General features: G+C 41.1%; 1 protein-coding gene across 1 annotated transcript in view; it reads right to left on the bottom strand.

Annotated features, from left to right (window-relative positions):
* BTBD7 (BTB domain containing 7) overlaps positions 1-16244 on the bottom strand; it is a 93483-nt gene that overhangs the window by 41729 nt on the left and 35510 nt on the right. The window contains exons 2-3 of the mRNA XM_056133515.1: positions 15017-15204; positions 12972-14051 (exon numbers count right to left, since the gene is read on the bottom strand). Of these exons, the coding sequence (XP_055989490.1) occupies positions 12972-14051; positions 15017-15098 (1162 nt within the window). The 5' untranslated portion in view covers positions 15099-15204. The remainder of the gene's footprint in view (positions 1-12971; positions 14052-15016; positions 15205-16244) is intronic.

The following is a 16244-nucleotide window of genomic DNA, read 5'->3' as shown; positions in this document are numbered from 1 at the left end:
GTGATTGGAGGGAAGCATTTTCTGGTTACTTATAATCACAAATTGTTCTAGCAGTTTCATAAATACCAAAGTAAGACCAAGTCTTCAGGATACACTTTTGTTAACTAGGGAATTAACTTCTTTTTAGTCACTGGGGATTAGACTGAAGGATTTCCCCTGAATTCACAATCACAATCACAACCATCCTGTTATTGGTCGATTGCCTCGAGCAGGCCCCTGTAGTGTCTCCTTCGTCCTAGCCCTGAGATTTTTTTTAAAAAGTGCCATATTCAAGGCTCTTTCAGAGTTAGGAGAATGAGACCCTTCACTGTTACTGGTATTTGGCACATTGGGTACGCCACGGGGAGTTTGCCAGACTCTGCCTTGTGGGCAGCTTACATTCGGTAGCCTGCCAGTTTGTCCAAAGTAGGAATGAGATGATAAGATGTTGCGCGGCCGCGCGCTTCCGGGAGCTGGGTTAAAATTATTTTTGACGGTGGGGGGCGGGGGGGGGGGGAAGGAGGGCGGGTATACCTAGTGATGCTTCCAAATGCAAACCTGAGCTCAAGCACTTAAACTTTTGAAACCAAACAAGGAGTTGCTAACTTTATCTATGGGGTTGGGAGGTAGTACAGGAGTTAAAGGGGTTGATCCCAACATCTCAGAATACCTCTAGAGCACCTTTGGGTGTAGTCCCAAAACAAAGAGTCAAAACTGAGCTCTACTGTTAAGAAAGTTGTATATAAGTTAGTCCATATCTAAATTTACTTAAAATTTTTAAAAAAATTGAATCACAGTGAAATACAGTTACAAAGCTGTTCATGACTGGGTTTCAGTTATATAATGCTCCAACACCCATCCCTTTACCAATGTACATTTCCCAATGTCCCCAGTATCCTTGCCACCTGTCCTCTGTGGCAGGTACACTGCCTCCCTCCGCACCTCCTTCTCCCCTTTTAGGCATCATAGTTTGCAATATAGATACTGAAAGGTCATCATGCATATCCCTTTATGTACTTTCAACACTCAGTTCTTGCCTAGATCTAAACTTACTTTAAAAATACTTCATATTTATTTCCCAATTGAAGTTCAGTGTTTCACTTGGTTTGCAACATTGAGAATTAAAAATTTATTATACGGCTTTCAAATAAGTTACTTACTGTTTTCATAGGTATTAAAGGTCACACAAAGCATGTAACTGTGAGTCTACTAAGAATGGAACACTCTGATAGGTTCTTTAGGTAATTCAAAGCTGAACAGAATTTTGATCTTGCCTATACAAGAACAAAAAATGCCAGTTGACAAAGTGAAAGCGAGAGAGCTATAAAGGTAGCTCTAGAACAAGTTAGAAGATATAAAAACTTAAAGAAAAATGTTTATATGGAATAAGGTATTACTTTGAGATTTTCATAATTTGGAGTCAAACGTGAATGCTAACTGTCATTATGTCTTAGGGAGACTGAGCAAGTGGTAAGAGCACATGACTGGCACATGCCAGGTCCTGAGCTCAGTCCCTGGCACCATATGCCCTGTCCCCCATACTCAGCACTGACAACGTGGCCCTGAGAACTGTTGGTGCCCTCTATGAAGATTATTTCTAAAAATATACCATTATGAATGTCTAATTTAGAGGATCATCTGAGGAACAACCATTCATTGAACATTAATTCTTGTTCTACGCTGCATGTTTAACTGAAATGAAGCATGTGTTCATTTACAACTCCGATCTGTTGAATAGTTTTTAATTTGGTACCATTATTCTGACGTATATTTGGAGTAGTTTGCTGAAGAGAAAACAATTATAGACAGAAGGAAAACGAATGCCAACTCAAGTGAACTGAGACAGAAGAGGAGTGACATCATGAGACAATGGAGAGGACGGAAGGCAAGGGGACCGCATTAGGCTGTTCTGCATTAGTTTCAAAGACTCCCTTAGATGCTAAATGGAAAAAATAGGTCACTGCTTTCAGCTGCTTTCTCTGCTTTTTTTTTGTTGTTGCTGCTGTTGCTTCGTTTCGGGGCCACACCTGGTGGTGCTCAAGGCTTACTCCTGGCTCTGTGCTAAGGGATCATTCCTGGTGGGGAGTGGGGGGTCATATGTGGGCACCAGGAATCGAACCCAGGTTGGCCACACACCACACGCGAAGCAAGCACCTTATCTGCTGTACTACCTTTCCAAACCCTCTGCTAGATTTTTCAATGGAATAAAATTATAGCAATCACTAGACGTGAACTGGAGAGTTCCTTTTGGAACTAAGATTTCATATTACAAAGATTGAAAAGATATGTATTTTTTAAAAAATGAAAACACAGAGGCTGGAGTGATAATTCAGTGGGTAGGGTGTTTGCCTTGCACGTGGCCGACCTGGATTCGATTACCAGCATCCCATACGGTCCCTCAAGCATCCTCAGGAGTAATTCCTGAATGCAAAAAGCCAGGAGTAAACCCTGTGTACCTCCGGGTGTGACCCAAAAAGAAAAAGAAAAAAAAAAAAAGAACAAAAACAAACAAAAAAACCCCCCATAAAATCCAATTCCAAGTCCACTGCTGTCAAGTGTTCTGCATTGGTACAGGCATATATATAGCACTGTAGCACTGTCCTCCCACTGTTCATCGATTTGCTCCAGCGGGCACCAGTAATGTCTCCATTGTGAGACTTGTTACTGTTTTTTATTGGCATACCAAAAAGCAACATGGGGCCTGCCAGGCTCTGCCGTGCGGGACAGAGGAATCAAACCTGGGTTGGCTGTGTGCAAAGAAAACACCCTACCTGCTGTACCGTCCCAGGCATATAGATAGCACTGTAGCACTGTCCTCCTGTTCAACATTTTGCTCGAGCGGACCCAGTAACGTCTCCATTGTGAGACTTGTTGTTACTGTGTCTGGCATATTGAATACGTCACAGGGAGCTTGCAAGGCTTTGCCGTGCGGGCGAGACACTCTCGGTAGCTTCCTGGCCTCTCCTGAGAAGGGCGGAAGAATCGAACTCAGGTGGGCTGCGTGCAAAGCAAATGCCCTACCCACTATGCTATTGCATATAGATCACTTAATCACTTAACTTCCCGTTAGTCGTCGATTTGCTCGAGCGGGCGCCAGTAACGTCTCCATTTGTCCCTGTCGCGTGCTAGTGTAGCCCAATGGCATCTGTTCGCTCCGGGAATATGAAGAGCTTCAAACCGATCGTTCATGATCTTGACGAAGAAGTCTGACCATCTGGTAGGTGGGCGGCCACGCGGTCTCTTGACATCCCGTGGAATCCAATCAGTAACAGCTCTAGTCCAAGGGTCGTCTTTAAATCTCATTACGTGACCAGCCCATCTGATTTTCGACACCTTGGCAAATGAGACAGCGTCCCTGATCCTTGATCGTCGACGGATGTCAGAACTCCGGATTCGTTCTCTCATTTGAGTGAAACGTGATATTCCAAGCATGGCTCTTTCTATTCTTCTTTGGGAGACCTGAATGGCGTTCTCATCATGTTCTCATCATGTTGCATATAGATATTGGGGATAATTCTGGGCTATTTTGTTCTAAAGTCAAAATACTTATTTTGGTTTTGGGCCCACACCTGGTGGTGCTCAAGGGTTATTCTTGGCTCTGAAGTATTTATGACAAGGAAATAAAATTTCCCACAATAGGCCCATGTGTTGTTCAAGTACATGAGAAAATCTATAGTTCTCCTAAGGTGAGGGTTTTTGTGTAAGTAATTACAAATCATTATTACGTCCTCAGTGATCAAACAACCAGTGCTTTTGAGTCACCAATTTTGGAATTTTATACACTAGTCTTTTCAACAAGGCCCTGTTAATCATCCAACCCTCTAACTTGCAAGTGCAGAAAACAACTGAGCTGGCCTAGAGAATAGGGATTTCTCGGAAAGGACACTGTGGGTCTGCAGCGTTGCTGGGAAAGCAGAGAGCAGGCTCGGGAAACAAACAGGAACAAAGGAAGACTGTGGCTGAAGACAGGCCCACAGGAAAGGCCGGGAGCAGCCTGCCTGCCTGCCAGCTCCTGCTCTGCCTCTGGACCGAGAAGGAGACCACCAGCACCACTGTGCCCCTACCCTGCTCCCAGAGGGAATTCTCACTGGTCTCTGGACCTCACTTCCTGGTGCCGTCAGCCCAGAATCCCACCTTCTATCAAGATCTAAACAAGGAGGAATTTCCTACAAACTCATCAATTAACTGACTGTCTATTCAGGAAAGAGTGGCTGACTCACGACAAGGTCCTCTGTTCTCCGGCCAAGTGCACTATGGCAAAAACTGAGTAATGACTTACCCAGCCAGGCTGCTGCCCCTGCCCCCGCTTAGTGCCCCAATAAAAAGAACCCCTCCTAGCGGAGAGTGCAGTTCCCATAAATTTGTGCTTATTCGCCCCTCCCCGAGCAATTCAGCACAAACCAGGCGTGGGGACGACATTCCTAAGTTGAAGCTCCAATAACCGGTTGACCATCTGGCTTCTGAAGCCAGCCCGAGGGCCTCCTAAAAATCACATCCCTGGAGACTGGTTCTTATTTTGCTCCCCCACTCACTGAGCCTGAATTTCTGGGCTTGAAGTCTGGAAGAGCTGGTATGAGTCACAACTTCACTTACAACTTTAGGAAAGTCTATCTAGTAATTAATACCTGAGCCGTACTACACTCACAGGATGACCAAAGGAGGAAAACAAAAACAAACCAAAAAACCAAAACCAGGCCCCCCACCCCAAACCCAAAAAAGCCATTGTAATCTAAAATCCCAAGAATGTTCTTAGTATTAACTCTGCTGATAGAAAATGACTAATTTCTCAACTCTTCAAGACAAGGTCTACTTTACTGGGAAAATACTATAGCTTTATTTAAAAGTTTTTTTTTTTTTCAAATCAAAGCACTATATGCTTATTATCTGAAGTCTTATGCCTACCAGTAATAAAAAGCTTAGCCTAAAAATAACTCTCCCTGGTGTGCGGTCTCCCAGAGGCAACTACTCTCAGTTCCTAAGGTATTTCTTCTGGGATTTCTCTATTTTCCAATTTTTATTAAACCAATATTCAGTGTTCATTTTAACTAGTTCAATAGCTATTTTAAATAGTGTCTACTGCTGGGCCCAGTTATGTGCTAAAATTATATCTCTTCCCATTAAGTTTAGAAACATATTAATTTCATCTTTACACATTTCACTTCTGCAAGTCTATTGCTAATTCCTTATAATCACACCAAAGGATCCACCAAAATCTTTTTCAATGTCATTTATCACTTAATCTCCAACACCAAGGAAAGGGATTTCTTCCCAGAGCATTTACCTGAGTCTGACCACTAGACCTACTGCTGAGCTTGTACTCAGATCTCTTTTCTTTCCTCTCTGCGTCCCATTTTCTGGACACTACACATCTTTGTTTTTCGTTTACTTCAATGTCCAATGGAAAACATCCACAGTAACTTCATGAGTGGGGAAGCGGAATGTAAAATTTTTTAGAAAAGACTGAAATTTTTTTGGACAATCTGTAAGTCTAGAATTTTTAATTTAAATTAATTTTCAATCAGCTCTTTTGGAAGGAGTATATAACACTGTGTTTCAGTACTCAACTGATGCTGAAATATTCAATACTATTCTGATTCCTAGTTCTTTGAATGGAAACTAAATGTTTCATCTCCATATTATTTTAGAATCTTTTTACCTTTATTGTTCCCTAGGTGAAATGGATAAAAATTTTTAACACAAAAATGAATTTAGTTTTCATCTATGTACAATTTAGTTCTCTTGCATTCTCTCTGGTAGATATATAAAAAAATCACTATTAAGGTGTCATATTTTCTAGATGAATACTGTTTTTTTTTTTACATTCATCTCCACTATTGTCTCTTAATAATTAACTTTCTAGGTGTCTTCAACTTTATATCTCCCCCCAACTTTACTTTTTAATCTATTACACTTTTCATTCCTGTGACCTCATTTTCTAAAGCTCTTGTTTTTACTTTTATGTCAGCCTACCTGTCTACCTTATGTCTCACTGACTCAAAACGTTCTTTTATATAGTATTTTGAGTCTAATAAGGCTTCCTTCCCCCTTTATTGTCTATTTCTTTTAGTACTTTGTTCTTTAGTTCTCATCTCAGTCTTAATCTGAAATCTTTCCTTCAATATCCAATGAGTTTTGGATGGGTTTTTCTATTTAAGAATAAAGCAGTGAAAAGAAGCTTGGAAACTTTGTTGCAGAGGCTGACTTGAGGACTATAGCCTCTGTAGAACAAAGGAGAGGCAAACTGGTTTTTTCATTATGCAATTGCTGTGCATAATCAGATCGTGAAACCCTGAACACCTGGTAAGACCAGAGGACAGCAGAGCAGGTGGGGCCTTGCCTTGCACGTGGCCATAGCTGGGTTTGATGTTAACACCCCACATGGTCTCTGGAGCCCTGCCAGGAGTGCTCTGCCTGAGCACAGTCAGGAGTAGTCCAAGTAAAACAAAATTGAATTTCTTTTGGACACCATGTATAAGTTAAACTCCGGGGTCTTGGTCATTTTAGAGTTCTGAGGGGTGCACTGCTGTCTTTTTTATTTTTTCCTTTTTGGGTCACACCCGGCGATGCACAGGGTACTCCTGGCTCTTCACTCAGGAATTACTTCTGGACGTACTCAGGGGACCATATGGGATGCTGGGAATCGAACCCAGGTCAGCCACATGCAAGGCAAACAACCCTACCCGCTGTGCTATCGCCCCAGCCCCGCACTGCTGTCTTTAAGGAATGAGAAACCCTATTTTGCTGTTTTAAAAATGGAGAAGCATTACTTTATGTAGTTCTGAATGAAAAGTAAAATTATCCATCTTTGGAACTCGGAGAATACTTGATCTAGAATTCTTTCATGTTAAGTGTGTTAAAAAAAAAAATTAACAGTCGAACTGGAGAGTAATACAGGGGTTAAGGCTCTTGCCTTGTGTGTAGTCAACTCCAGGTGACTCCAAAGCACCACACCTGGTGCCTGAGCATGGTCAAGGGTCACTTGTGGGGACGGTCACCTTATCAGTAGTACCCTCCACAGACTCCAGAATTACGGGCCTGTCATCTTTAATGCTTTTTTTAATGTTTTCCAACTTTGAAATTTTTCAGTATCCCCTTGTTATTATTTTCTTCCCAGTACTCTTTGTCTTTGAGTTATATATTTGTTTTATTTGTTGTTAAGTCTTTGGGGGAAATAGATTTAAACTTACATTCAATCTTTTACATACTGATTTAGGTGAAGTGAAATCTAGTTCTAAGATGCCAGGTCAGTGAGCTGAACCCTATTACCTGCAAATGCACCTCCCCAACAGTGACTTTCTCCTGGTCTGACTAAAGCACATTCTCAGTGTAGAACAAGATTCCTTTTATCCATCTGCCAAAACACTCCAGCTGTCCACCTGTAAGCCCTCTTTATGATGTTCCTGAAGCTATTAATTCTCTATTAAAGTCTCCAGGGCAAAGGTCTATCTAGTCTCAAGGTATCAGCCACCCCAGATTGAATCAGCTTCCTTTCAAAATTGCCTTTTACTTTTATAGTTAAATCTAATATAAAATAAAAGGTAGCAGTTTAAAAATCTTTACTGAGCACCTGTAACGTTCCATAGCATGGAGGACATGCAGCCACGAAGAAGGACACATCAGAACTTCCAGCTGCTGCTGGTCATGGCATTCCTGCTGATGTGACGGGGGAGGAGGAAGTGATTACACGCTGTGCTTTCCTAGTTAGGAGCTCACTGCGGGTCAGGTCACACGGGTTACTGTAGTGCTTGTACACCCTTGGTTGCCGTGTGCTAGAGATCAGACTTGGTTTTGGTTTCTGGATCTCAAGCAGCAGAGTTACATAGCTAAGACTCACTGCCAGATGCCTGGAGGCAAGCACTCTTCCATTAAGCTACCCCCCCCAGGACCTTAACACATACAACGCAAGAAGACAAGTGCTCTCCTGTCGAGCTACTTCCTGGCCCCCTGAGAGTCTTTCCTAACTGAGCATGCTTGTCTGAATCCTAGGACACAGAACAAGATTTTGGTAACTATTTTCTTAATTCTCTCCAAAATGGTACATAATGAGCACCATGCTTGGATGCATGCAGAGATGCAAATTCATTATACAGTCAATGCCTGAATGTACTATAGTCTGAATCTTCCTGCAGAACACCTGCTGAGAAAAACTAACTGCAAGAGTAACAGATATTTAGAACAGTTTAGTCACTAGTGATAAAACTGTAATAAAATTTTAGTATCAACAATAATTGGTAAAATATGCTAGGTATTAGGTTAAAATAGATATAATTATTATTTTTAAAAATTTTGGTGCCAGGGATCAAAAATTGTCTTTTGTAACTTAAAGTTTCACCAAAGGCTGTGATAATTAATGAACAACATACGTTGTGAGGAGTCTCAGGCAGCAGGTATGTTACTATCAGCTTCTACACACATAATTTAACCAATACTCTTTCTTAAATCCTCAATGTCTACGGTACAGTGTCACTATTCTTATTTACAAATAAGAAAATAGGAATTTAAACTCATTTTAAGGTCAACAAGTTAAAACATATGAGTGAAGAATGCAGATCTAGTTGTCTAGTTTTGGGTCTGGGAGATGATTCAAGTGTTAGAGCATAGGTTGAAGCAGCCATGAAGCCTCGAGTTCAATCCCCAGCACCACATATATCCTTGCTCCCCTGCCAGATATGCCCCCTCAGCCCCGCAAAAAATACCTCTTTTATGACCAAATATTCTCTTTCCCATAGATAAAATATAGCTGCTTATGAAATTATGATCTGTTATAAGCCCTAACAGAAATAGTAGAATGAGTAGGAGAAGTGGGATAAGGCCTACACAACGTTAAAAAACAAACAAACAAACAAAAACAACACTTCTATTGTTTAAACTAAAGGAAAAATAACTATATACATACAAATTTAGTGTCTTCTTTTTTTGGTAAGTCTGCTGCTCTGGACTTACTCCTGGCTCTAGGCTGCAAGATCACTCCTGGCAGGGATTTGGGGACCATATGAGGTGTCAGGAATCTAACCTGGGTGTGTTAAATGCAAGGTAGGTGCTCTACCTGCTGTACTATCTCTTTGGCCCTTAGGAAATAAGCCTTATTACCTTTTTCTTGGGGGGGGGGCGGGTGGATGTGGGTGGGGGAGCATATCTAGCAGTGCTCAGGGTTTACTTCTGGCTCTGTGCTTGCTTAGGGATCACTCCCGGCTGGAGCCTGGGGACCATATAGGGTGTCAGAAGTTGAATGTGGGCCAGTTGTGTGCACAAGTGCCCTACCCACTGTTCTATCTTTCCAGTCCCATTATTGTTTTTTTTTTGTTTCAGGGCACACTGGTGATGCCCAGTGCTTACTCCTGGCTCTGCACTCAGAGATCACTCCTGGTATTTATTCAGTAATACATATGGAGTGCAAAGGATTAAACCTGGGTCAGTCACATGCAAGGCAAATGCCCTTCCTGCTGTATGCACCACTGCTCCATTTCTTAAGGGAATTTTCATTTTAAGTAACCATGATTAAGTCTGAAAATAAAGAGTTGTTTTATGTCTTTAATTCAAAATACAATTAATACCTAAATAATTAATACCAAAATTCAATTAATACCTAAATAATTGTGTAAGGGTTTGGGCCACACCAACAGAGTCTAGGGCTTATTCCTGACTGTGTTCAAGAGTGACCACTGGCCATGTTCACTCTTGTACAGCGCTGCGGGATTCACCTGGGGTTGTCTGCACACAAGGGAAGTGCCTTAACACCTGTATTACTCCCCGGTTCAACGGCTAAGATTATTTTTTAGCACATTTAACATGAAAGAATTCTAGATCAATTATTCTCCAAGTTCCAAAGACTGGCTGTCAATTTTACTTTTCATTCAAAACTTAAAAACTACATCAAGTAATGCGTTCCCATTTTTTGAAAGAGCAAAGTGGGATTTCTCATTACTTACTGTCCTCCCGTTGTTCATCGATTTGCTTGAGCGGGCCCAGTAACATCTCCATTGTGAGACTTTCTTATTACTGTGTTTGGCATATTCAATACTCTCGGTAGCTTGCCAGGCTCTCCGAGAGGGGCGGAGTTATCGAACCTGGCTCGGCCAGGCTGACTCTGCACAGGCAAATGTCCTACCGCTGTGCTATCACTCCAGCCAGCTCATTACTTAAACACATTAAAAAACATCAGGGCTGGGAGCATGCTAAACAAGTGGAAGCCCTGGGTTCGATCCCAGTATGGCATGGCCCCAAGCACTGCCTGGAGCTACCCCCAAGCAAAAAGCCAGGGGCATATTTGTGACACCACTGGATGTGACTCAAAAATCAAACACCAAATCAAATCAATGAGAAAACAGAGATTATACCTTTATGTTAAAAATGCCACCTTACCAAGTTCCTGAGGTTTACTTTTTCTAACAAAGAATTTGGTTTTACAAAATAAAGAATAGTAGACAAGAGCTGCTAATTTGCCAAGTTTCCTCTAGTCTAATACCAAATAGTACACTATTAATGTAGCACTGTCCTCCCCTTGTTTCATTGATTTGCTCGAGTGGGCACCAGTAATGTCTCCATTGTGAGACTTGTTGTTACTGTTTTTGGCACATTGAATTGCCATGCTCTGCTGTGCGGGCGGGATACTCTCGGTAGCTTGCCAGGCTCTCCGAGAGGGATGGAGGAATTGAACCTGGGTCAGCCACATGCAAGGCAAATGCCCTACCAGCTGTGCTATTGCTCCAGCCCACCATTAATGTAATTCTAAAATTTTTTTTTGGTTTTTGGGCCATACCTTATGGTATTCTGGGATCATTTCTGGTGATGCTCAGGGGACCATATGAACTGCTGGGGATGGAAACCAGGTCAGCAGTGTGAAAGACAAGTGCCCTAACTGCTATACTATCTCTTCAGTGTGCAATTCTTTATATTAAATATTTTCTGGTTTTTCTTGAGGGGGCAAATGCAGCAGGGCTCAAGAATCACTCCTGGGGGGCCTAGGAGACCATATTGGGTGTCAGAGATCAAAACTGGGCTGGCCATGCACAAGGCAAGTGTCCTACTGCTGCCCCAATATTAATATTTCAATGATATTTTGGGCTTTCCCTTTTTTGATCTTTTCTTATATCACACTCTGCAGTGCTGGGGGGCCATCCTCAGCTCTATCTGTGGGAACAGCTTCTGGCAGTGCTTGGGGGAGTATATGGAACCAGGGATTGAACGGGGCCTCCTCTATGCAAAATCAGTCAGTTGTGCTCCCTCTCCATCTTGATCCTAATAAAACAAATCTAGTATGATGAGTAACAAGATTGTGGTAAAAGGACATTTACGAAAGCAAAATCTCAACTTTTTTTGGGTGGGAAAGGGGATACTGACCTCAGGTCCATCAAAGTCAGACTTGGTTCAGAGGCCCACAAAGTGCTGGGCTTCAAATGCAGGATATGTGTAGTTCCATTTAAGTCACAACCTTGGCCCTCAATCCAAAAAACCAAAACAAAACAAAAAACCAATTCCCCCCCCCAAAACAAACAAACAAAACAAAACAAAAACTCCCTCCTATTTATCAATGCCTTCTTTTGTATAATTTCTCCCATTTTTATTACTGAAGATACTTAATTGAGGCTTTAATTTCTTGTTTTCTCTAAGTTCTGTTTGTTGACTTAGTCGCAGAATACACATTATTTTCCAGTTAGAAAAATGTGCTTAGCTTTTCTTATTTAAATCCATGTCTTTTACCCACACCATTAACATTCTTTTCTAATTAACAACTTCTAATGTTCTTTTAGAAATACTCATTAGCTAAATTTCTCAAGCACTTTCATGCTATACAGCTTGTTTTCTTTTAATCTATGGCCACAGAAAACTGTGTGAACTCTGTTGAGACAGCAGATTCCCGAGCTCTCCCACGGACGGTCTCTCTTTTTGTTTCTGAAATGTTCACATTCTAATGTTTATCAATGAATATAGGATGCTTTTTTTCCCTTTTCAATGGGGGCCCACTTTCAGGGTACTGCTGGCAGGTAGGTCCTCCAGTGCTGGGGCTGAACTCAGGACCTCACACATGCTAGACAGGTGCTCACCTGTGCCATCTAGCTCTTCTGCCTCACATATGTATCATTCTTTTTAATGTAATTCTGATGCACTCCTCTGCTTATAATACCCAAAAATATCTGTGCTAACTTAAAAACTTTTAGTATAAATAATACATGTCATCCTAGCACCATGTCTTGACAAGATGCAGTTAGTGCTTCTGAAATAAGATGAGCTTGAAAATAAAGAATATTTGAAGCCTGAAGAAACCCTGCCAATTCTTTAATGCAAATGTGTTTGTATTTAACTATAATTATTTTAATTTCTGTAATGAACCTTCATTCTTATTCTAAATATAAGGAAGTAAATATAATCACAAGACTTTAAGGAGTCTGAGGTAAAGGTAAGGTAAAGGCCCTCCTGTTGTTCATCGATTTGCTTGAGCGGGCCCAGTAACATCTCCATTGGAGACTTTGTTGTTACTGTGTTTGGCATATCGAATACGTCACAGGGAGCTTGCTAGGCTCTGTCGTGCGGGCGAGATACTCTGGGTAGCTTGCCGGGCTCTCCAAGAGGGGCGGAGGAATCGAACTCAGGTCGGCCATGTTGGCCGCTTGTAAGGCAAACGCCCTACCGCTGAGATCAAGACTAATCTTGAAAGCTGGGACATGGGTCAGCTTCAAAGCTCAGGTAGACAGTGCAAGTGGGTAGTAGCTAGTTGAGTAATTATATATTTCCACTCCTATCACCTTACATTCGGGAAGGAAGAGACTTATGCCTCATCTACTGCTTAGTCACTAGTCTTGAATGCTTGGTTTTAATAAGAAATTGGCAATATTAATACTAATTCTCAAGTTATACCTCAGATGTCATTAGTATAGAGTTGAAAGAAAAAAACTGAGCCCGTTACACTCTAAACACTGAAATAATAAAAATACTATGTGCTAAGTTTGGAAGACAAACATATAATTCCAGAAATCAGAACCAGAATTGCGTACCTTGTGCAAGCATGTTAAATTCCAAGAACAATGCTATGTGGTAAAGTTCCATGGCTTCCTCTGCCCTGGTCATGTTTGGCTTCCCTGCGACGAGAGCCTGGACTTCACTGAGACTGCCCACAGAAGGGCTGCAGTGCAACACCGAGAGGTCCACCACGTCAGTGTACATACAGTGTAATATCACTTTTGCATATTTTTTTGGTATAATGGTCTCATCTAATATAATTCTTGTAGGAGTCCTCAGAGTTCGGTCTGTGATTTCTTCACCAGTTCGTATCCTCCTTTGTAATAAATTTCGAAAGAATGGGGACCTTGCTGAAATAATAGCTTTGTGAGCCTTGAGCTCTTCATCTAAACAGCTCTGATTGCCACCAAAAGCTTCAACCAGTTCAGAGTCAGAAGAGAAACTAAGGACGACATCGTAATAACACATGTAATCAAAGAGTCCACGCATATCTACATCGAGGGGATTTGGTGTTCCGAATTCTTCACTAAGCTGAACAAGGATATCGACATTTTGAAACCTTGAGTCCTCCATTCCAAACTCTCCTGTATAAAGGTAGTGTAGCAAAGCAGAAAACATGGGCATGTCTATACCAGCTGTACTGATATCCATGATGATCTCTGCCCCGTATTCAGGTGAGGAAGAAAGCAATGTTTTAAAAAATGGACACCTTGCCGCCAAAATGGCACGATGAACAGGAAAACAAGTTTCTTGAAATATTAAGTCTACATCAGTACAATACTTGAACTCATACAGGTCGGCCATATCTTTCTGCAATGTCCGGGCTTCTGGTCTAGCCAAACTGGCTTGTAGAGAAAGTTCCTTTAAGGCTGAAGTTCCCTCATATTCCTCCACCAATGCATTGACGTCTCTAACATCCCACCCAGAGAGGAGTTCTCGCATCTGCTTGGCATGATCAGCAGACCTATTAGATTTTCGACGTTTAATAAACTTCTTTTTGAGGGTGGCAAGGCCCGAGGTTCTCTTTTTTTTGTCTTGTGGTTTCTCGTGGCCATGGTCAAGGCTATATAATTTTGACTCGCAGCCATAGCCTTGCTGAGAAAAGGATGATGTCCCTAGAAAGAAAATTAAACAAATGAAAATATGTTTCATTTTCTTAATATTCATTTTCAACATTCACTTTAATATATTTTATGCTTAAAATTTTTACAGGCATTTGAATTGTTGAAATAGAATTGGCTTTTTGTTTTATAAAGGCAGAAAAAAGTTTGAGGAACAGTTTTGGCTTCTGTTTTTCAGACCACAGCCAGGGGCTCCTCCTAGCTCAGTGCTGGGGAGGGAAGCTGTCACTCCTTGGGGAAACTCGTGCTCTCAGGGACTGAATGCCAGCATCTGCATGCAAACCATGTACTCTGGCCGGCTAAACTATCACTCTGACCCCAAATAATTAAGTTTTATATATAAATGCAAAGTAGAGTCAGAATAAATTATTCTGTATTTTTTGGTTTTCGGCCACACTCAGCAGTGTTCAGGGAATCATACACAGTATCTTAATACCGGAAGGTTACTCTTAATTTAAAAAAGCTTTTGATGTTATTTTTGATCAAATAACATAGCCGTTAATCATAGATTTTTAGGAACGTGGAAGAATATTTGTGATTATTGTATGCAATATTTTATATGCAATTTTGATCTATATCCTTATAGTACATAATGTTGATTCCCCCCCCACTTTCCTTAACTTTCCCAAAGCTGCCTTTGTTGGGCAACATGTCTGTCACAATTTTCACAGCAATGAAGACTGCTGGTTTGCACAAATTAATTGGTAATTATAGTTAAGATAATCAGAGAAGAAAGCAATGCTATATTGAAGAAATGACTATCAAATGATTGATTGGGATGAAACACATAATAAACTAGATTACATTTGTTGGGGGAAAATTTGAATGCTAAATTATCAGTTGTGCAATAACTTTTCACAACCCAATTTTCTGTTCATTAGCAAAGACCAGTGAAAATACATTCTATTTTTATTTACACTAAAGGAAGAAAATGAAATTAGAAGAACTGAAATGGTTACCTATGAAAGTCTGCTGGGCTTGAGAATTTGCCCCTACCCTCGGGGAACATGAATGAGGATAGTTAGATGCATTAGCACCCATTTTCTTCAGTCACTCAGACCTTCCATCTGCTGGTTCTTCAGAACACAACTCCAGAGGCCTCCACAAACTTTCAACCCTGGATCCAGCAGCCTCTTTTCATCCATTTCTTGATATGAAACAAAATAAATTTTATTCATTTATTTAAGTGTTAACTCAAGTCGTTCAGCAAAAAAGGTAAGCTACTGAAAGTTGCTTTTATTTGCAAACAATGACATGCTGTCAAATCCACAAATTTAAATATAAAAAATTCAGAACATACAAATAGGTTTGAATTATAATTCAGCCTGGCAATTTTGTGTGATAAAACGTATCAACTGCATACATTCTAAGAGAGTAAAAATCAACATACTAGACTAAAATGTGTAAAGGTAAAGGTAAAAGGTAAAGGCCCTCCTGTTGATCATCGATTTGCTCGAGTGGGCCCAGTAACGTCTCCATTGGAGACTTTTGTTGTTACTGTGTTTGGCATATCGAATATGTCACGGGGAGCTTGCCAGGCTCTGCCGTGCGGGCGAGATACTCTCGGTAGCTTGCCGAGCTCTCGAGAGGGGCGGAGGAATCGAATTCGGGTCGGCCATGTTGGCTGCATGCAAGGCAAACGCCCTACCGCTGTGCTATCGCTCCAGCCCGACTAAAATGTGTAGTCATAAAAATTATGTTCAAGCATAGGGGAAAGTATTTAAACTAAAAAGAAATATACCCATTTTTTAAATTCTAGGGATAAGTACCAGTAGTTATAACCTAGGTAATGAATGAACATTTAAGAAGCTGAAACCAAAACTACACAAAAAAGCAGATAATTAAGCAATCAGTTTGTGTTTCACTAATTTAGATGAAATTACTTAAATTGATCTCTAATCTGTGTAATTGGGCATTTCGCTAAAAGAGTACTGAAGGAAAGGTGGGGCCAGGAATCTTTTTTTCCTTTAATTTTTCACTTTCCTTTCCTCTTGTTATTTCTGCCCTGACCAGGGGTTGCATACTAGTTCACAGTGCTCACACACCTTTAGCTAAAGTGTTTGCATACAGCTGGTTGTGATATACCAGAGATCCCAGGCCCCATAGCTGCCGGGAATGCTCTGAGCTTGTGGGGCTTATGGCTCGCCAGCACTGTTAGACTCTCTCTGGGCATAATTATCTTTAGAC

This window comes from Sorex fumeus, unplaced genomic scaffold (genome assembly GCF_029834395.1).
Source record: "Sorex fumeus unplaced genomic scaffold, SorFum_2.1 ptg000098l, whole genome shotgun sequence".
In the NCBI taxonomy this organism is placed as follows: domain Eukaryota; kingdom Metazoa; phylum Chordata; class Mammalia; order Eulipotyphla; family Soricidae; genus Sorex; species Sorex fumeus.
This window is presented reverse-complemented; position numbering and strand designations above follow the sequence as displayed.